Here is a 22408-nt window from a genome sequence, read left to right as displayed (position 1 = left end):
CACAAAATTACACAGCTTGCCACCTTTTGTAGTGTTATTGCATTTTATATTATTAGAAGTAGTATTCGAGTTGAAATGATATGAAGCACAGATGTATAAAGATTATATAGATAGATATAGATGGATATAGGAATAGAAAAATGAAGTAGATAGTAACTTACCGTAGTGTGACGACGTGTATTAACCAGAATAATATATCATGAAGAAAATTCATCAAGAGATATACAGACCAAAAGTGAAAATGTGAAAAATATGACAGTTCTACAGGTTTGTGGAAAATCTGTGATTAGTGCTGATAATATTTTCTCATAATTAAACTCGTCATCCAGTGGTATTGGATACAAAACATGTTTGAACGAAAAAACTAGTTTCAGTTTGATACCAACCCACATATGACTCGGACTGTTCTCCGAATAGTATTTTGAATTCCTAAGCACAGTGTTATGCACATAGTTTGACCTTTCTGTCTGGGGCGAAGCTGCAGACAGAGAGTCCTGTCCAACCCATGTCTGTGGAGCGGGATATATATAGCGGATATAATAGTGTAGTCAGACTAGAAAGCTCTGACACCGTTGCCTTATAATTAATACAAGTTATACATGTTATATTTCTGTTGTTTATCTCTGGCTCAGTGCCAAGTGCAAAAATACTGACACACAAACACGCACACTGTCACACACACATGTGCCAGTACACTTACAGATGTACACACCCTCAAACACATTTATTGCCTCTACACTTGAGGGTGCAGACGCATGCATTAGTACATGTATACACACACACGGTTGAACTGTGAATGCCCATGCACCCCCACACATCCAGACACTGCCTCATACGCCACCTTACTCTGCCATGCTTTGTATCAGGCTAGAGTCTAATGGTGAGCATTAACATGACTTCTCCTGACACTTCACTAGGAATAGGGCTCTGGCTGCTGCCCGTCGAGAGAGAGAGAGAGAGAGAGAGAGAGAGAGAGAGAGAGAGAGAGAGAGAGAGAGAGAGAGAGAGAGAGAGAGAGAGAGAGAGAGAGAGAGAGAGAGAGAGAGAGAGAGAGAGAGAGAGAGAGAGAGAGAGAGAGAGAGAGAGATCTCAGATGCTCATGGTGAGACGCTTTTAATGTTCCTGCTGAAAGGAATTGTGGGACGTCATTATTATTGTTATATGGGCTGCAGTCTTGCCTGCTTGACTGCTGCCCAGGTCAAGCAGACGAGAAGAGACTAGATGCCAAATCCCTGATTTGGAATGATTGTGCAATCGTTTGTCCTCTCATTAGATGACACATAGATGATAGGCCCATCCAGAACAGCTCCATCTTAAACCGATGGGACACTGTGGCTTCTCATCCTCCTCCCTTCTCTCCATCCGTCATCCTCCCGGGTTCGACTCATCTCATAGGGGATTGTGGGTAACTTAATGCAGGTCACTGATACACAGAGAAAAGCCCTAAACAACTCCCTGTGAGTCACTTTCACACTGGTGCGTGTGCGTAAGTGTATCCGTGTGTGTGTGCGTGCGCTTGAATGCGTTTGCGTGCTTGTGCCTTGATGGCTCTGTGGATATACCCACCGCCCACTCCCAAAAATATTCACGAACACTGGATCGCCCTGCTAACGGGGTCGCCATGACCTTAAGGAGGTTCCTGACCTCGCCGCTCGCTCCGTGTTAAACTACGTCACAGGCGGAGGACGACTGGGCCGAAAGGGTTGGTCGTGGCGATGACCGGAATGCGGAAACGTTGCTTCACTTCCTTGTGAAGCAACTCATACGTTGCTTCACTGTATATGAAACTCTCGATGCAGTAGGGACGAGTCCTTGCATCTCTTGTCGGGGGGGGGGGGGGGGGGGGGGGGGGGGGGCTGTAAGTGTTGTCATTCATTGTGGTTACAGAGGAACTACTGCTCGTGTTAGAATGAGTTTAACGTTGCTATGTTGGTTGATTTGGATGCTGCTGTCACTGAAAACCAAACTTGGTTATTGGTTCGGCAGGGGGGGAGGATTTAAGCGTTGCGTCATTGCGGAACTACTGTATGTTTGTTTCATTTAAACATACAGTAAAGGAAAGGCAGTGGGGGGGAAATCATATTGGAACCAGCAATACGATCGATTTCAGCCTGGATCGATTTCTTTCCTCAAAGCCGCCCACATTCTCTTGGGGACCAATGGCTGTGGTACAATGTTCTTCCTCAAAACACCTTGTTACTCTAACACTGAATAGAAAAGCTCACACCAAGTGTGTCCTTGCTGGAGGTTGGTGAAATCAATGTCGTCAAGTCACCCAATGTCATTCAGGTCTTTACTTTACTTTTTTACTTGGTAGCACTGGTGTTCTGAACTTTCAAAAAGTTAGGGGCACTAGCAAAAATGTAAGAAAAACAAATTATAACACATTTTTTTATTGATTGTGACTTTTGTTACCACAATAGTAAGCGTGCTTATTTTGAAGAACAAGTGGGATGTAAATACAGGGAAAGTAAGCCTACAGTCTGAAAAAAACAATTACAGAAATCCTTAAATGCCTAAATAAAGAGAATTAAACATAAATGTATGAGAATTATGCTTCCATTATATTCAAGATCAGAGCGCTCACTGTAATTCTGCATATTATGTGTATTCACCAATAATTCCCCAACAGAATGGTATCATTCCCCCCTTATCCATGCACATAATGAGTATACTTCCTAGCAAATGTACAGAGAAAATGAAAAACACCTATTCATAAACACACACACACACACACACACACACACACACACACACACACACACACACACACACACACACACACACACACACACACACACACACACTACTTGAAGACATTTACCCTGTCTCTCTGAATCATTCTCGTTTAAAGATTGATTAACCACATCTGGATCAACATATTACCGGGTATAACAATTCGTTTTTTGTGTACTTCCCTGAAATTTCCCTTGGAGTTTTAAGTTTCCCTACGTTTAAATTGTTTAGATATTGTTCATATATTGTCTGCAACCCTGGTAAAGAAAAGGCAAAAATGTATGTCTTAATGGAGCCTGAACCGATGACGTTTGTTTAGTGGAACCAATGTTTCAAAGGTTCCCCAGGGTGGCCCAGTACTCTAGTGAAGGATCCCACTGGTGTCCCGGTGGTTCTTGTAGAGCACTAACACCACTCCTCCCTGTATTATTGATCATTTATTCTGTACTTTATTCTGGTTTGGTTCTTTTCTGTCAAGCACTTTGTATTCTGCTTTTGAAAGGTGCTTCGCAAATTCAATTCAGAAGACATTTTACTGCTATAAAAGATATTACTGCTAGGAATACCAGTAACAGGAACACTGGAGGGCATTGCAAATCCGCCTGGTACTGAGGAGGCGGCCTGTAGTTGTTGTAGCTTTGCGGATTGTACACAAATGGTTGTGGATTTGCCCTTGCTTGAACATTGTTCATCCAACAATTTTGAAGATGTTTCGGTTCTCGCGCTCTGTTGGGACTGCAAGGCAAATCCCTCTGGTTGATCACGATGAACAACAGCAGTCCGACACACGCCAGCCTGCCCCACGGGTTGCTTATCAAGGAAAGGTCAAAATTATCGACGCCGCTCCCGAAGTTGCCTGCGATCTCTAACAGGTCGTAATGACTTCTTCGGTCCAAGGAGAAGACTCTGAGCTCCCTCAAGAGGTCGATGGTGATCCGGTAGGTGTGCTCTGGGTCATACACAGTCCCCTGACCCTGATTGGCCTGGTAGTGCTGTGTGATGTACACCTGGCCGATGGTGTTTTGGGACGAGAGTGTGAATATGATGCGGGCCCTGTTCAGTTCCTCACGCCCCAACAGATGGTTTAGGTCATTGGTGAAATAAGAGGGCAAAGACCTTCTCTGATTGTTGATCATGGGGTTGATGTTGCCGAGAGTGAAGTACCGGTGGCCGAAGGGAAGCGGATCCAGGAATCCCTCATAGTTTCCATAGTGATGAGTGCCATATTCTCCATGGTCTGGTTCAAAGGTCAGCTCTATCGCATCGTTGTTGTCTATTTCTATGGTGTTGGCAAACCAGTGGAGCAGCACAAGGCTGTGCTTGGGCACCGATTGGCCGAATGGGATTTTCTTCAGGTCGTTGATTGAATCGAGAATTCCAAAAGTTGATGCAGTAGGAAGGAATGATAGAAGGACTAAAAAGCCCATTAGATGACTTTCCAACATGGTCGACCTTGAAAAAAACAAACACATTTGCTCATTTAAAGGTAAGTTGGTGAATAATGACTATTGCATTTAAAAAAGGTCATAATGATATAATTTGTGTATTCAATCTTATTTTACCATGCATTGTTAAATACTTGATCATGCTTGGTCATATTGTTCCTTTAACAGTCTTTTAACAGTTCCAAATCAGTGCGCGGCAAATCCAGCAACAACAATAGTCAAATAGAGCTATCACTGTCAACTGATATACCAACACAAACCCCTGTCATGCAATAGTAATACCGCCTGTTGTGATTATAACACAATCAATTTGATCATTCAAAATAATGAAGCATGACAAAACACACATTGTGACCCTTATACATGGTTTATTATTAATTTCAAATCCGTCCATATTTCTTAATTTGCAAAACATTCAAATAAAATCCATGTCTCGTTAGTTTTGAGGTGTGAGCTGCTTCCCTGTTAGGCTTCGGTTCAGTATTGGTGTGGAATCCTTTCTGCCGTCGTCTGAGCTTACAGTCCTGATCTGCTGTGGTTTTAAATACAACCTTGCTTAGCTTTCTGTTTCACAGAACAGGAACAACTTTGTTGTTTGATTCATTGTTTGGGGCGGGAAGGAGGGGTACTCATGTTCGAACATGTTTTAAAACTGTACAATTTATTTGTTATGTTTTGTGGCAACAAAGGTGACAGGATTGGGATTTTGCCCACATTCTCTTTGGGACCAACGGTTGTCATACAATGTTTGTTGCCGACACACTCAGATGTGTGTTCTGACTGGTTTGGTTAGTTGGTGTGTGAAACAATTGATATCCAATGTTATTCAGGACTTGACAATCACTATTTTACTTGGTATAATTTTTGATCCAAACTTCAAAAGCTTAGGAGCACCAGCCAATTATTTATTTTATTGAGTTTATATAAAGCGCCTTTCACACATGCAGCCTTACCCTGCAAAGTTCCAGAAGATTTCCTGTATTGGGTCATGTGTGAATGGGAACAGGGATCGATATTCAGGGAAATCTGCAACGGCCCTGCCTGTCTGTCTGTGATGAGATAACCCAGTCTCACACCTAAACGTAGTGTAGCTGTGTTGGTCGACAGCGGAAAATGTAGTCTCTGCAACAACTGAAATTCTGACATGGCTACGTTTTTTGGCCAGTTCTTTTCTATAGGCCGGCGCCCACGTCACATGTTTCTGTCTGTCCGTGAAAACAAACAAGATGGCTGATATTTATAATCATCTCAGTAAAAACTAGAATATTTTCATATTGATTCAGCATTAAATGGTTTTAATACCAATTGTTGCAAGAAATGTGCTTTGAATTGTAGTAATTGAATTGTCAAGTGCAAAACATTTACCCTGTCTGTCTGAATCGTTCTAATTTAGAGACTGATGAAACACGTCTGGATCAACACATTACCGGATATGACGATTTACAGTGTGTGCTTAAAAAATACGTTTTAAATAGTTTAGATTGTGGTCACATACTGTCTGACACCCTGAAAGAGCCAACAACGTATGTCTTTGTGGAGCCTGACCTGATGGCGTTTGTCACGGTGGTTCTTTTAGAGCAGTAACATCACTCCTCCCTATTAGGTATGGCGTTGAACCCCTCTCCAGTGAACCTTGGCCTTTCCATTTGGGCCAGCTCTTACCTCTACTGTCATCACCTTTAAAGCTACACATGGTCTAGCACCCCTCTACATCTCCAAATGTAAATATTTATTGTGTCTATGCTTGTATGAATTTGGTATCTTATTTATTCTGTACTTAGTGTTTCGCCTATTCTATTTTCCTATTCGGGTTTCATTCTATTCTGTCATCCACTTTGTAATCTGCTTTCGAAAGGTGCCCTATAAATTAAGTTATGGACTTCTAAACTATTATTGTTATTATGTTATGGCTATTATTCCTACTATTCCTGCGCATATCTTGCAGGCTGTAGAGCAACATTGATCATTGTCCCTGTCCTGATCGAGTCGCCTAGTTGTAGTCGTTTACTGGAATAGTCACAGATGTTTCCTGAGTTGTGCTTGCTGGAATCTTACGTTTTGGAGGAAGCTTCGGTACTTGTTTGTTAGGTTTCAGAGGACACTGCTTTTTCATAATGTTCCTTTAACAGTCTTTTAACTGTTCCAAATCAATGTGCTTGAATCCAGCAACAACAATAGTCAAATAGAGCTATCACTGTTGACTGATACCCACACAAACCCCTGAAACAGTACATTTCAAGACCTGAATGACATTGGATGACAATGAGTTCACCAACCTCCAGCAAGGACACACCTTGTTCAAGCTTTTCTATTCAGTGTTAGAGTATTGAGGTGTTTTGAAGAACATTGTACGAAAGCCATTGGTCCCCAAGAGAAAGTGGGCGGGCTTTGAGGAAAGAAATCCAACCATCCAGGGGTAGAAAACTACTCCAATATCACCAATTTTCGTAACCACAATGAAAAAAAACTTCAATCATATCGTTGGTAGCATTGGTGTTCCGAACGTGTAAAAAGTTAGGAGCGTCAGCAAAAATGTAAGGAACACAAATTAAGACAAAAATGTTTTTATTGATTTCGTTTTTTTGTTACCACAATAGTAAGAGTGCTTATTTTTAAGAACAGTGGGATGCAAATACAGAAAAAGTAAGCCTACAGACTGAAAAAACAATTACAGAAATCTTTAAATGCTTAACTAAAGATCATTAAACATAAATGTATGAGCATTATGCTTCCATTATATTCAAGATCAGAGCCCTCACTGTAATTCTGCATATTTTAAGTATTCACCAATAATCCCCCCAAGGCAATGTAACATTCCCCCTCGGGACACCCAAACATGTAATGGTAGCGCCCGCCCTGACTCGCAGTGTTGAATAATAATAATAATGAGGAAGTACCGGTAACTAACATTTCTCATTTAATGCAGAGCACATTAAACCTACTAACGAAGATATACAAATTATTTATCCAGGTCGTACCGAGTGTCCTTCCTAGCAAATGTACAGAAAAAGAAAAAATATATATACATATTATCTTTGTATTATTTGTCATTATTGTAAGGACCCCCTCGAAAATGAGATGGTACATCTCAAGGGGCTATCCTTGAAAAAACGAATTAAGAATAAGCATTAAACACACACACACACACACACACACACACACACACACACACACACACACACACAGGAACCTGGATTGTCAAGGGCAAAACATTTACCTTGTCCGTCTGAACCGTTCTGACTGATTAAACACATCTGGATCAACATATTACCTGATATAAGGATTTACAGAGTGTGCTTAAAACATACCTTTTAAATTGTTTTTATATTTTTCACATTGTCTGACACCCAAAAAGAGGCAACAAACGTGTGTCTTTGTGGAGCCTGGCCCGATGGCGTTTGTTTAGTGGAACTGATGTTTCAAAGGTTCCCCAAGGTGGCGCAGTACTCTAGTGAAGGATCCCACTGGTGTCACGGTGGTTCTTGTAGAGCAGTGTTTCCCAAACTTTTTTTCTGGGGACCCATTTTTTTTAAATTACAAACCATTGCGACCCAATTCACAATAGGCCTAATCTATAAAATCGTGAGAAGAACAAATTTGTGCATAAATGAACATTCCTGAAAGTTTTTACTGCCAATTCCGCATCCTTAAACCAGCCATTTTGAAGAGATAAATCACAACTTTGTTTTATGCACTTGTTATTGAAAACATAATACACATATTAAATACTTGACCCTAAATGAGACCAAATAAATGCATTTAGGCGGCGTCATCTTCTTGTTTTGGCTCTCATTGTTGTTATTTCCTCTCACAATGTACATTAGCCTTTCAACTAGATTCAATGCTATAAGTAAAATTATTAGAACAATACAAACATTCAGTACTATCAAAAACATGCTTCTTGTTGAAAGTTATTTAAATGGTAATGTGCAACCCCCACGTGGGTCATGACCCAGTCTTTGGGAAAGACTGTGTAGAGCACTGAAATCACTCCCCCTTGAAGGGTATGGCGTGGAACTCCACTCCAGTGAACCTTGGCCTTCCCATTTGGGCCAGCTCTCACCTCTACTGTCATCACCTTTAAAGCAACACATGGTCTAGCACCCCTCTACATCTCCAAACGTTTATATTTAGTTTATCTATGATTGTATGTATTTGGTGTCTTATTAATTATGTACTTAGGGTTAGGGTTTCCCCTATTCTATTCTCCTTCTGGTTTCATTCTATTCTGTCAAGAATTTTGTAATCTGCTTTCAAAAGGTGCCCTATAAATTAAGTTAGGGACTATAAATTAAGTATATTATTATTATTATTATTATTATTATTATTATTATTATTATTATTATTATTATTATTAATAATAATAATCAAAAACCATATGGTTATTGCTATTATTAATCCTACTATTTGTACGCATACGTTGTAGGCTGTAGAACAACATTGATCATTTCCCCTGTCCTGATCGAGTCGCCTATAGTTGTAGTCGTTTTCTGGAATTATCACAGATGTGTGCTGAGTCCCGCTTGCTGTAACGTTACATTTTGGAGGAAGCTTCGGTACTGGAATGTCAGGTTTCAGAGGAAGCTTCGGTTTTCGAATATTACGTTTCGGACAACCCTCCTTTGCTCGAACGTTAGGTTTCAGAGGATGCTTCGGTTCTTGAACGTTATGTTCCGGGAGACGCTTCGGTTCTCGAGCTCTGTTGTTTCTGCAAGGCAAATTCCTCTCGCTGATCACGATGAACAACAGCAGTCCGACACACGCAAGCTGGCCCCACGTGTTTCTTAACAAGCAACATTCGTAGTCGTCAATGGCGCTCCCGAATTCGGCTCCGATCTCTAACAGCTCGGACTGTTCCCTACGGTTTAAGGAGAAGACTCTGAGCTCCCTCAAGAGGTTGATAGTGATCCGGTAGGTGCGCACTCGGTCGTACCCAGTCCCCCGATTCAGATTGAGCTCGTAGTGCTGTGTGATGAACACCTGGTCGATGGTGTCCTGGCCCAAGAGCAAGAATATGATGCGAGCCCTGTTCATTTCCCCACTCCCCAACAGATGATTTAGGTCACCGGTGACATAAGAGGGCAAAGAGATTCCATCATTGTTGATCATGGGTTTGATGTTGCCGAGGGTGTAGTACTGCTGGCCGGGTGGCACACGATCCAGGACTCTCTCATAGTTTCCATAGTGATGAGTGCCATAGTCTCCATTGCTTGGTTCAAAGGTCAGCTGTATTGCGTCGTTGTTGTCAAATTCTATGGTGTTGGCAAACCAGTGGAGCAGCAGAAGGCTGTACTTGGGCACCGATTGGCCGAAGGGGATTTTCTTCAGGTCGTTGATTGAATTGAGAATTCTAATAGTTGATTCAGTAGGAAGGATTAAAAGAAGGAGGACTAAAGAGCCCATAAGATGACTTTCAGGCATTGTCGGCCTTGAAAAAACACAACACAAAACACGTGAAAAAAAAAAAAAAAAGTTGGAAAAGAATTTAAAAGTTTGTTCGATACTGAATATTTCCTAATTTCCTAAATACTAGATTCTGATTGTTCATAATGTTCCAAGGATGTGCATTATTTTTCCATTACAGGAAACCTCTGTCCTTTAACAGTTCCAAATCACAAATTTATAAATCCAGCAACAATAGTCAAAAAGAGCTATCAACTGATCACTATCAACTGATACACCCACACAAACCTCTCTCCTGCTATAGTTATAAAATCGGTTGTGTTTATAACTTACTTAATTTGATAATAAAAAAGTGTAGAATAACAAAACACACATTGTGACCCTGATACATAGTGGATTATAAATACAAAATCTGCCAATTTATGTTAGTTTTGAGGTGTGAGCTGCTTACCTGTGAGGCTACGGTTCACTATTGTTCAACTACGCCACAGGAGAGGGCGCAACGGGATGCGTAAACGTTGCTTCACTTCCCGTTTCACCTTTAATGAAACACTCGGTGGAGGAGGGAGGGGTTGTGTATAAGTTGCGTCATTGTGGTTACAGTTACTTCTGCTCGTGTTAGAACGTCGCAATGTTGGTTGATTTGGACGCTGCTGTTTATTTCATTTAAACATACAGTAAAGGAAAGGCAGTGGGGGGGAAATCATATTGGAACCAGCAATACGATTTTAATTGTTTTTTTTCATTGTGGCTACAAAAATTGGCATGATTGGAGTTCTTATCTCAGCCTGGATCGATTTCTTTCCTCAAAGCCCGCCCACATTCTCTTGGGGACCAATGGCTGTCGTACAATGTTCTTCCTAAAAACACCTAACACTAACACTGAATAGAAAAGCTCACACCAAGTGTGTCCCTTGCTGGAGGTTGACGAATTCATTGTCATCGAAATGTCATTCAGGTCTTGAGATTTACGTGCTTATTTTGAAGAGCAATTCGGATGTAAATACAGGGAAAGTAAGCCTTCAGACTGAAAAAAACTATTACAGAAATCCCTAAATTCTTAACTAAAAAGTATTAAACATAAATGTACGAGAATTATGCATACATTATATTCAAGATCATAGAACCTCACAAAAAAAAAATTTACAATTTTTTTTTGCAAATTTTAAGTATTCACCAATAATTCTCCCATTGAAATGTAACATTCCCTCTCGGAACACCCCTAGTAACATGTAATGGATTAATTAATATTAAGATTAAGATAAATGTATCCATGCACATAATGAGTGTACTTCATAGCAAATGTACAGAGAAAATGTTAACACCTATTCATAAACAAACACACACACACACACACACACACACACACACACACACACACACACACACACACACACACACACACACACACACACACACTACTACTTGAAGAAATTTACAAAAACATTTACCCTGTCTCTCTGAATCATTTTCATTTAAAGATGGATTAACCACATCTGGATCAACATATTACCGGATATAACTGTTTTTTTTGTGTGCTTCCCTGGAACTTCCCTTGGAGTTTTTGGTTTCCCTACGTTTCAATTGTTTCGATAGTGTTCATATATTCTCTGCCACCCTGGTAAAGAAAAGGCAAAAACGACCTCTGTCCATCAGAGTCTAAATTTGCTGTTTCGGTCAAATAATTAGCTCTAAAACCAAATTGCATTGGATACAGTGAAAAAGAGGATGTGTTCAAGTAATCAGAAATTTGCTGTGCAACCAGTTTTTCTGCAACCTTAGAGATGGTTGACAATATGCTTATTGGTTAGTAATTATTTACACTGAGGGGGTCACCATTTTTAAAAGTAGGGATAACCGCAGCAGACTTCCAAGCACTTGGACCATGTTCCCTGTGTTAAAGATTGGTTGATTAGTTTGTTAAGTGGGTAGGCCAGTGTTTTTCCAAGCTCCTTCAACATGGATGTATCCATTCCATGTACATCTGTTGCTCGAGATGTTTTTATGGATTTAATTATTTGAGTTACCTCTGTTTCCGTAACATTTTGCAGGTTAAAAGCTGGCTCTGTTGTGTTGATCTGGCTGATATTCAAGGAGACTGGGAGAAATATTTGTGCAATAGCAGCCACAGAGTCAATAAAATATTGATTAAAAGCATTTGCCACTTCAACAGGGTTATTTGTGGGCTTCCCATCAATTTTAAGCTCAAACATTTTTCTTTCTTTAGGATGTTGTCCTGTAAGTTTTTTTAAGGTAATTCAATATTAATTTAGGATTACCATTAAAATGTTCTAATATGGTCGAAAATAAATCTGCTTTTGCTTTACTTTTTTGCTTTTAAGTGCGTTTTTTAAGACATTGTCTCTTTCCTGCATTAATTGAATTATATTTGAGTTCATCCAAGGGTTTTGATTTTTATTGGGTTTGTGCTTGATTTTGATGCTAAATTTCTTGATAGTTTTTTCAAGGGTTTTTCCTCCCTGTCTGTTCCTCTAATTACATTGTCCCATTCAATTAGCAGTCCGATACAAGCCAGCTGGCCCCACCTGATTCTTATCAAGGAAAGTTTGTAATTGCCGATGCTGCTCCCGAAGAGGCCTCTGACCTCTAACAGCTCAAACTGTTGTCTTCGGTCCAAGGAGAAGACTTTGGGCTCCCTCCAGAGGTTGATGGTGATCTGGTAGGTGTGCCCTGGGTCGTACCCAGTCCCCTGACCCTGATTGGCCTGGCAGTGCTGTGTGATGTACACCTGGCCGATGGTGTTCTGGGACGAGAGCGAGAAAATGATGCGGGCCCTGTTCAGTTCCTCACTCCCCAACAGATGGTTTTGGTCACCGGTGACGTAAGAGGGCAAAGAGATCCCGTCATTGTTGATCATTGAGTTGCCGAGGGTGTAGTACTGCTGGACAGGTGGCACACGATCGAGGACTCTCTCATAGTTTCCATAGTGATGAGTGCCATAGTCTCCATTGTTTAGGTCAAAGGTCAGCTCTATCAAGTCGTTGTCTATTTCTATGGTGTTGGCAAAAAAGTGGAGCAGCGCAATGCTTTGCTTGGGCTCCATGCATTGAATTCTAGATTCTGATTGGTCATAATGTTCCAAGGATGTGCATTATTTTTCCATAACAGGAAACCTCTGTCTTTTAACAGCTCCAAATCAATGATTTACAAATCCAGCATCAATAGTCAAATAGAGCAATCACTATCAGCTGATACTCCCACAAACCCGTCCTGCTATTAGTAATAAAACCCGTTGTGGTTATAACTTACTTAATTTGAGAATAAAAATATATACAATAACAAATCAAACAATGTGACCCTGATACTTAGTGGATTATAAATAGAAAATCTGACCATATAGTTCTGAATTTAAAAAACATTAAATTAAAATCAATGTCTCGTTAGTTTTGAGGTGTGAGCTGCATACCTGTTAGGCTACGGTTCAGTATTGGTGTGGAATCCTTTCTGCCGTCGTCTGAGCTCGCAGTCCTGATCGGCTGTGGTTTTAAATACAAACTTTCTTAGCTTTCTATTTCCCCGTAAATGAAACTCTTGATTCGTGACAAGGCCTTCGATCTCTTGTTTGGGGCAGGGAACTCATGTTAGAACCTGTTTTAAAGCGGTACAATTGAAGTTGTATGTCGTGTGGCATAAAAGGTGGCATGATTGGAATTTTGGAAGTCTGCCCACACATCGTACAATGTTTGTTGTCAACACACCCAGAAGTGTGTTCTGACTTGTTTGGTTGGTTGGTGTGTGTGATAATTGGTATCCAATGTCATTCAGGTCTTAATACTTCTCGGAATACGTAGTAGTTTTTCAATAACTGCTCGCAAAATGCGATGCCTACGTTTTCTGACCTGTTCTTTTCTATATGCGTGCGTCCACGTCACATGTTTCTGTCCGTCTGTGAAAACAACAAGATGACTGACATTTCTTTTCTTCTCCGTGAAAAATGCAATATTTTCATATTAATTAAGCATTAAATGGGTTTTAATATTTGTAGCAAAAAATGTGCATTTTATCACCATAACCTTCGTTCAGTGATTAGCCTATACATGCGGTTTAGTTTGGTAGTTATAACCAAGATTCTTTCTGAATGGTTGAATTTAGAAAATTGTTAGAATACAACGTTTCCTATTGATGACCTCTTGAACTCTAAGATCCTAAGATCCAAAAATGCTTACACATTTGTCAAGTAAGCCTACGGACTTAAGAAAAAACATTACAGAGATCTTTAAGCTTAACTGTAAAGCATTGAACATAAATGTATGAGAATCATGCTTCCATAATAATCAAGTTCAGAGCCCTCACTGTATTTCTGCATATTTAAAGTATTCACAAATGTAACATTCCCTATGGGAACACCCATACAAACATGTAATGGTAGCGCCTGCCCTCACTTGCAGAGCAGAAGAATAATAATAATAATAATAATAATAATAATAATAATAAGGAAGTACCATAACTCGCTATTGAAAACAGTATTTTTGTATTTAATTCAAACATGTCTCATATAATCATCTTATTTAATGCAGAGAGCATTTAACCTACCAACGAAGAAATACAGATTAAGATACATTTATCCAGGCACATGAGTGTACTTCCTAGCAAATGTACAGAGAAAATAAAAAAAGTTTAAAGCACCCATTTTTAAGCATAAAAAACACACACACGTGCGCACACGCACACGACACACACACACAGTAGTACTTGAATTGTGAAGTGCAAAAATTTTTTCCCTGTCCGTCTTAATCGTTCTAATTTGAAGATTGATTAAACACATCTGGATCAATACATTACCAGAGATAACGGTTTACAGTGTGTGCTTAAAACATACGTTTCAATATTCAATATTGTTCATATATTGCCTGGGAAAGCAAAGGCAAAAACGTATGTCTTTGTGGAGCCTGTTATTCTGCACTTAGGGTAAGGGTTTCACCTATTCTATTCTCTTATTCTGGTTTCTTTCTATTATGTCAAGCACTTTGTAATCTACTTTCGAAAGGTGCTCTATAAATTAAGGTAGGTACTTGCATATTATTATTATTATGCTTATTGCTATAACTATTCCTACTATTAGTCCACATATCTTGAACGCACACCAACATTTATAGCAACATTGAACAATGTTCCAGTCTTGGTTTGGTCGGCTGAGGTTGAAGTCGTTCTCTGGGATATTCACAGATATGTGCGGAGTAACGCTTGCGCGAACGTTAAGTTTCGGAGGACTCGACAGTACTCGATTGTTAGGTTTCAGAGGAAGCTTCGGTTGTCTAACGTTTTGTTTGGGAGGAACCTTCAGTTCTCGAGCTCTCTTGGGTCTGCAAGGCAAATTTCTCTCGTTGATCACGATGAACAACAGCAGTCCGACACACGCCAGCTGGCCCCACGTGTTTCTTACAAACAAAAATTGCTGGTCATTGATGCCGCTTCCGATGTTGTCTCTGATCCATGACAGCTCAAACTGTTCTCTTCGGTCCAAGGAGAAGACTCTGAGCTCCCTCAAGAGGTTGATGGTGATCTGGTAGGTGTGCACTCGGTCGTACTCAGTCCCCCGATCTTGATTGGTCTCGTAGTGCTGTGTGATGAACACCTGGTCGATGGTGTCCTGGCCCAAGAGCGAGAATATGATGCGGGCCCTGTTCAGTTCCTCACTCCCCAAAAGATGGTTTAGGTTACCCGCGACATAAGAGGGCAAAGAGATTGCGTTATTGTTGATCCTGGGGTTGATGTTGCCGAGGGTGTAGTACTGCTGGCCGGATGGCACACGATTCAGGACTCTCTCATAGTTTCCATAGTGATGAGTGCCATAGTCTCCATTGCTTGGTTCAAAGGTCAGCTGTATTGCGTAGTTGTTGTCAAATTCTATGGTGTTGGCAAACCAGTGGAGCAGCACAAGGCTGTGCTGGGGCACCGATTGGCCGAATGGGATTTTCTTCAGGTCGTTGATTGACTTGAGAATTCCGATTGATTCAGTAGGAAGGATTGATAGAAGGAGGACTAAAAAGCCCATGAGATAACTTTCTGGCATGTTCGACCTTGAAAAAACACAAAATATGTTTACTTATTAAAAGAAAATTGCATGTTTTTACATAAATCTTCTCTGAAGATTATACATTGTTTATTCAATTTTAGTATACCATGCATTGTTAAATACTTTATCCTGATTGGTCATAATGGTCCAAGGGTGTGCATTATTTTCCAATAAGTGGACACCTCTGTCTTTTAACAGTTCCAAATCAATGCGCTGCAAAACATTCAGTTAAATAGAGCTATCACTGTCAACTGATACACCCACACAAACCCCTGTTCTGCTATTGGTAATAATGCCTGTTGTGGTTATAACATACAAAATTTGATCCTTCAAAAAAATGTAGCATAACAAAACACACGTTGTGAACCAAATACAAAGTTGATAATAAATACATAACCTGTCCATATTTCTTAATTTGCAAAACATTCAAATAAAATAAACATATCATTAGTTTTGAGGTGTGAGCCGCTTACCTGTTAGGCTTCTGCTCAGTTTTGGTGTGGAATCGTTTCTACCGTTGCGTGAGCTCGCGGTCCTGATCTGTTATGCTGTAAAATATAACCCTGTTTCACTTCCTGTTTCACCGTAAAGGAAACTCTTGAGTAGTGAGGGGGCGGGGGGGGCGGCATCTCATGAGAAGCCAGGAAGAACACAACACAAAACACATAATTCTATAAATTGTATATTCATCTTAGTATACCATGCATTGTTCAATTCTAGATTCTGATTGGTCATAATATTCCAAGGATTTGCATTATTTTTCCATAACAGGAAACCTCTGTCTTTTAAGAGTTCCAAATCAATGATTTACAAATCCAGCATCAAGTCAAATAGAGCAATCACTATCAGCTGATACACCCACACAAACCCGTCCTGCTATTAGTAATAAAACCTGTTGTGGTTACAACTTACTTAATTTGAGAATAAAAATATATACAATAACAAACCAAACATTGTGACCCTGACGCGTAGTGGATTATAAATACAAAATCTGCCTATATAGTTCCTAATTTAAAAAACATTAAAATAAAATCAATGTCTTGTTTGTTTGGAGGTGTGAGCTGCTTACCTGTTAGGCTACGGTTCAGTATTGGTGTGGAATCCTTTCTGCCGTCGCCTGAGCTCGCAGTCCTGACCGGCTGTGGTTTTAAATACAACCCTGCTTAACTTTCTATTTCCCCGTAAATTAAACTCGAGATCAAAGTCCTTCGATCTCGTTTGGGGCGGGTAACTCATGTTAGAATCTGTTTCAAAGCGGTACAATTGAAGTTGTATGTCGTGTGGCATAAAAGGTGGCATGATCGGAATTTTGGAAGTCTCCACATTCTCTTTGGAACCAATGGTTGTCGCACAATGTTTGCTGTCAACAAACCCAGAAGTGTGTTCTGACTGGTTTGGTTGGTTGGTGTGTGTGACAATTGATAATTGATAAACATAAAAACCCCCACGTGCGCGCACACACACACACACACACACACACACACACACACACACACACACACACACACACACACACACACACACACACACACACACCGACACACACACAGTAGTACTTGAATTGTGAAGTGCAAAAAATTGACCCTGTCTGTCTTAATCGTTCTAATTTAAAGATTGAGTAAACACATCTGGATCAATACATTAACAGATAACGATTTACAGTGTGTGCTTAAAACATAAGTTTCAAATTGTTTTAGATATTGTTCACATATTGCCTGGTAAAGCAAAGGCAAAAACGTATGTCTTTGTGGAGCCTGACCCGATGGCGTTTGTTTAGTGGAAACCATGTTTCAAAGGTTCCCCGGTGTGGCCCAGTACTCCAGTGAAGGATCCCACTGGTGTCCCGCTGGTTCTTGTAGAGCAGTGTTTTTCAACCACTGTGCCGCGGCACACTGCTGTGCCGTGAGAGATGGACAGGTATGCCGTGAAAAATGATGCGAATTCACTTCATTGGTTAGAAAATATATATATTGGTCTACTCCGTGTAAGCCAGTCTGAGCCGAGTGTGCGTGGTCGCGCTGTTGGTGGTATGCAACGTAAATACTCCCATATGCCTGTTGGTGGCGGTAGGCAGCGTAATTGATTGACAGATATGCAAACAATAAATTACAGATGAAGTGATTGATGTACACGCGAGTAACGCAACGCAAACAAGGATAAATATTTGAAAAGAAAATAACCCACTCCTGAGTATAGGACGCTCTTGTTGAATTTTAGTCAATGAGAGATAGAAATCAACCGGTTTAAAGGGGAAAAAACAAATGGGCTTAGTGAGCGAATTATCTATAATTCACATTGGCCATCTGTTGCATGGACGTAATTAAAGAATACATTGTACATATGTAACCGGCCTCATTCAAGCAGCCTCCATTATGTGACGACGGAGAAGTAGGACACAGGGTTGATCTCCACACGAGCACTTTTATTAGGGGGCAGTAGGGGGCACAACCGCCGTCAGATTCACTTGTGGAAACCAATTATCCGGTTGACATCAGACCACCGGACGCATTTATAATATAAACGTTTACAAAATCAATAAAAAACACAGAAATAAAACATACAAAGAAAACTCTAATGGGAAATGTACATACAGTGACCCACCTGTGTCACACAGAAACAGTAGGGGGCGCAACCGCCGTCAGATTCACTTGTGGAAACCTGAACACAACGTGGTCGGATGAGATATATCAACGGGCATCCCACACATCAGCCGACACTACCCCCCACCCTCACAATGTACATTGTCATCCATCGTATAAAACACATTTCAATGACAGTATGGCGGCAATATATACAATTAAACAGAATAATATCAACATATGACACAGGAGCCACGAGGAGCGCGACTCACCAATTATCCGGTTGACATCAGACAACCGGACGTTGCGTCAACCGGCGTTAGAGACACAGCGCGAACTTCCAAGACTTTTCAAAATAAAAACACAAACACCACAACGGGTAATACAGTAAAACTAAACCAATAAATGAATTGGGGCGGAATCTATAACACAACATACAACACTTGTTACACATATTTATAATTCAAAATTCGTCCCAGCCTTTATACCACATTTTTCACAACCTACCAGCTCTCGTTGTGAAGACTACCGCGCAATTCGTTTCAATGGGAATCGCGACAGTATACTTTTAACATAAAGTGTACATATTTATCATTTGAAATTCGTCCCGGCCTTAATACCAGAAACTCTAGGGTCTATAGTGTAGCGACCCTGGGACATTTAAAGAGTTTGTGTGTTATGTGTTGCATTGTATTTCGTTCCGTTATGCCAGTTGTTCTATGTGCATGCATTGGAATGTTCTTCTTGTCAATCAGTGTGGGGGCGAATCATCAGGTCAGCTGGGGGAGGGCCTTGGGAGAACAGGAGGGTGGGGGCTTGCACGTTGAAGGGATCGGGTTGGGGGGTTGCCCGGGTAACCGGTTGTTGTTAGTGTGGGATTTGCCGTTGGTTACGGGTTTCAGTGACCTGGTTTGTTACATTAAAGTTCCTTCAAGTACTCATGACTGGACATCGTTATGTCACCGGCGAGGTCATTACGATAGCATATAACCGCGTTGTCTGATTACAGTTTAATTCATTTTTTACACCCTACCAGTTCTCGTTGTGAAGACTAGTCATTCGTTTCAATGGGAATCGCGACGGTATACTTTCAACATTAAGTGTACATATTTATCATTTGAAATTCGTCCCAGCCTTTACACCACCGATACTACAGGGTCTATAGCATATAACCGCTTTTTCTGATTACAGTTTAATGCATTTTTCACAATTAACCAGCTCTCGTTTTGAAGGCAATGTTAATTTTGGCAGCTAGATTTAGTCTTGGGCTGCACAGGGTTCTGTTTATGAGAGCCTAAAACACCCGGGGGACCCCCACCATCATTGCTAAATCGAGTCTATTATCTTGCTGATATGTTAAACATCCAATAATCAACTAAACCCCACATGAGAATGAGAACGAGGGAGGCGCTGAGTCTGAGCCGTTCATTCCATGATTCGATTAACCGCTACCGGAAACTCGACTGAACGAACGAACGAACGATTCGCGACTCCTCTTGGCGAACTGAATCGCGGAAACGAATCACTAAATGCAACCCTAGTGGCCATGCGCAACTAATGGCCAAGGTGCGCTTTGTGGATGGAGAGACTATCCGCGAGAATTTCCTTTTTTGCAAAGCAATGCCCGATAAAACTACAGAAGATGATATCTTTTGGGTCACATCAGAGTACCTTGAACAAGGAGGACTTCAGTGGTTGAGTTGTGTAAGTGTGTGCACTGACGGAGCTGCAGCCATGGTCGGGTGCATCAAAGGCTTCGTGAGCAGAGTTCGAGAGAAGAACCCTAATGTTGTAGTCACACATTGCTTTTTACATCGCGAGGCACTTGTTGCCGAAACTTTGCCAACGGAGCTGGCCAGTGTGTTGGATAACGTTGTGAGCATGGTGAACCACATTAAAACTAGACCCCTGAAAAGCCGACTTTTTGCAATTTTGTGTGAGGAGATTGTTGTAGAGCACCGACATCACTCTACCGTGAAGGGTATGGCGTGGAACTCCACTCCAGTGAACCTTGGCCTTCCCATTGGTGCCAGCTCTCACCTCTACTGTCATCACCTTTAAAGCTAGGCTTGGTCTAGCACCCCTGTACATCTCCAAACGTTTATATTTAGTTCTATGATTTCATGTATTTGGTGTCTTATTTATTCTGTACTTATGGTTAGGGTTTCACCTATTCTATTCTCCTATTCTGGTTTCATTCTATTCTGGCAAGCACTTTGTAATCTGTTTTCGAAAGGTGCTCTATAAATTAAGTTAGGGACTTGTATATTATTATTAGTGTTGTGATTATTGCTATTATTAATCCTACTATTACTGCGCAAATCCTGAACACACACCAACATTTATAGCAACATTGATCATCATCCCAGTCCTGATTAGGTCGCCTGACGTTGAAGTCGTTTTCTGGAATATTCACAGATATGTGCGGAGTGGCGCTGGCTTGAACGTTACGTTTTGGAGGACTCTGCGGTACTCGAACGTAAGGATTCAGAGGAAGACTCTGTTCTCCAACGTTTTGTTTGGGAGGAAGCTTCGGTTCTCCAATGTTTTCTTTGGGAGGAAGCTTCGGTACTCCAACATTTTGTTTGGGAGGAAGCTTTGGTTCTCCAACGTTACGTTTTGGACGACGCTTCCGTTCTCGAGCTCTGTTGGGTCTGCATGGCAAATTCTTCTCGTTGATCACGATGAACAACAGCAGTCCGACACACGCCAGCTGGCCAAACTTGTTCCTTATAGACGAAACTTCGTCGTTGTCAATGGCGCTACCGAAGTTGCCTCCGATCTCTAACAGCTCGGACTGTTCTCTTTGGTCCAAGGAGAAGACTCTGAGCTCCCTCAAGAGGTTGATGGTGATCTGGTAGGTGTGCCCTGGGTCGTACCCAGTCCCCCGATTCTGATTGGCCTCGTAGTGCTGTGTGATGAACACCTGGTCGATGGTGTCCTGGCCCAAGAGCGAGAATATGATGCGGGCCCTGTTCAGTTCCTTACTCCCCAACAGATGGTTTCGGTCACCCGCGACATAAAAGGGCAAAGAGTTTCCGTTATTGTTGCTCCTAGGGTTGATGTTGCCGAGGGTATAGTATTGCTGGCCTGGTGGCAGTGGATCCAGGACTCTCTCATAGTTTCCATAGTGATGAGTGCCATAGTCTCCATTGTTTGGTTCAAAGGTCAGCTCTATTGCGTCGTTGTTGTCAAATTCTATGGTGTTGGCAAACCAGTGTAGCAGCACAAGGCTGTGCTTGGGCACCGATTGGCCGAATGGGATTTTCTTCAGGTCGTTGATTGAATTGAGAATTCCATTAGTTGATTCAGTAGGAAGGATTAAAAGAAGGAGGACTAAAGAGCCCATAAGATGACTTTTCAACATGGTCAACCTTGAAAAAACACAACACAAGACACATTTAGTCATTTAAAGAAAAGTTGCTGAAATATGGTCTATTGCCTCTTTAAAAACCATAATGATATAAATTGTGTATTCAATCTTATTTTACCATGCATTATTAAATATTTGATGATGCTTGGTCATAATGTTCCTTTAAGAGTCTTTTAACAGTTCCAATTCAATGCGCTGCAAATCCAGCAACGACAATAGTCAAATAGAGCTATCACTGTCACCTGCCAATACCCACACAAACCCTCTCCTGCTATTGGTAATAAACTCTGTGTGATTTTTACTTACTTAGCTTGATCATTTAAAAAAAAAAGCAAAACAAAAGATACTTTTTGACCCTAATACATAGTTGATTATAAATACAAAATCTTTCCATATTTCTTAGTTTGCAAAATATTAAATCAGAAGCCATGTCTCGTTAGTTTTGAGGTGTGAGCTGCCTACCTGTTAGGCTTCGGTTCAGTATTGGTGTGGAATCCTTTCTGCCGTCGTCTGAGCTTGCAGTCCTGATCTGCTGTGGTTTTAAATACAACCTTGCTTAGCTTTTGGTTTCACAGAACAGGAACAACTTTGTTGTTTGATTCATTGTTTGGGGCGGGAAGGAGGGGTACTCATGTTAGAACATGTTTTAGAACGGTACAATTTATTTGTTATGTCGTGTGGCAACAAAGGTGGCATGATTGGGATTTTGCCCACATTCTCTTTGGGACCAACGGTTGTCATACAATGTTTGTTGCCGACACACCCAGAAGTGTGTTCTGACTGGTTTGGTTAGTTGGTGTGTGTAACAATTGATACCCAATGTCATTCAGGACTT

At 40.9% G+C, this 22408-nt stretch overlaps 2 protein-coding genes across 4 annotated transcripts; both read right to left on the bottom strand.

Annotated features, from left to right (window-relative positions):
- Nucleotides 1-13640: 13640 nt before the first annotated feature.
- Nucleotides 13641-16909, bottom strand: LOC307089289 (uncharacterized protein). Of its 3 annotated transcripts, none has more exons than XM_079755495.1 (3): nucleotides 16691-16909; nucleotides 16095-16218; nucleotides 13641-15625 (listed from the first exon to the last, which is right to left on the bottom strand). In XM_079755495.1, the coding sequence occupies exon 3, from the start codon at nucleotides 15616-15618 to the stop codon at nucleotides 14605-14607; it is 1014 nt and encodes a 337-aa protein (XP_079611621.1). In that variant the 5' UTR covers nucleotides 15619-15625; nucleotides 16095-16218; nucleotides 16691-16909; the 3' UTR covers nucleotides 13641-14604. The 3 variants fall into 3 exon arrangements, with proteins under 3 accessions (XP_079611621.1, XP_079611622.1, XP_079611620.1); XM_079755496.1 differs by having other exon boundaries at nucleotides 16095-16169; XM_079755494.1 differs by lacking the exon at nucleotides 16691-16909 and having other exon boundaries at nucleotides 16095-16677.
- Nucleotides 16910-18056: 1147 nt separating this feature from the next.
- LOC307089827 (uncharacterized protein) lies at nucleotides 18057-22094 on the bottom strand. Its single transcript, XM_079756261.1, has 2 exons — nucleotides 22036-22094; nucleotides 18057-21574 (listed from the first exon to the last, which is right to left on the bottom strand). Exon 2 carries the CDS (start codon nucleotides 21565-21567, stop codon nucleotides 20449-20451), a length of 1119 nt encoding a protein of 372 aa, XP_079612387.1. The 5' UTR covers nucleotides 21568-21574; nucleotides 22036-22094; the 3' UTR covers nucleotides 18057-20448.
- Nucleotides 22095-22408: the final 314 nt, after the last annotated feature.

Source organism: Pollachius pollachius (assembly GCF_949987615.1).
Source record: "Pollachius pollachius genome assembly, chromosome: 18".
NCBI classification, from domain to species: domain Eukaryota; kingdom Metazoa; phylum Chordata; class Actinopteri; order Gadiformes; family Gadidae; genus Pollachius; species Pollachius pollachius.
This window is presented reverse-complemented; position numbering and strand designations above follow the sequence as displayed.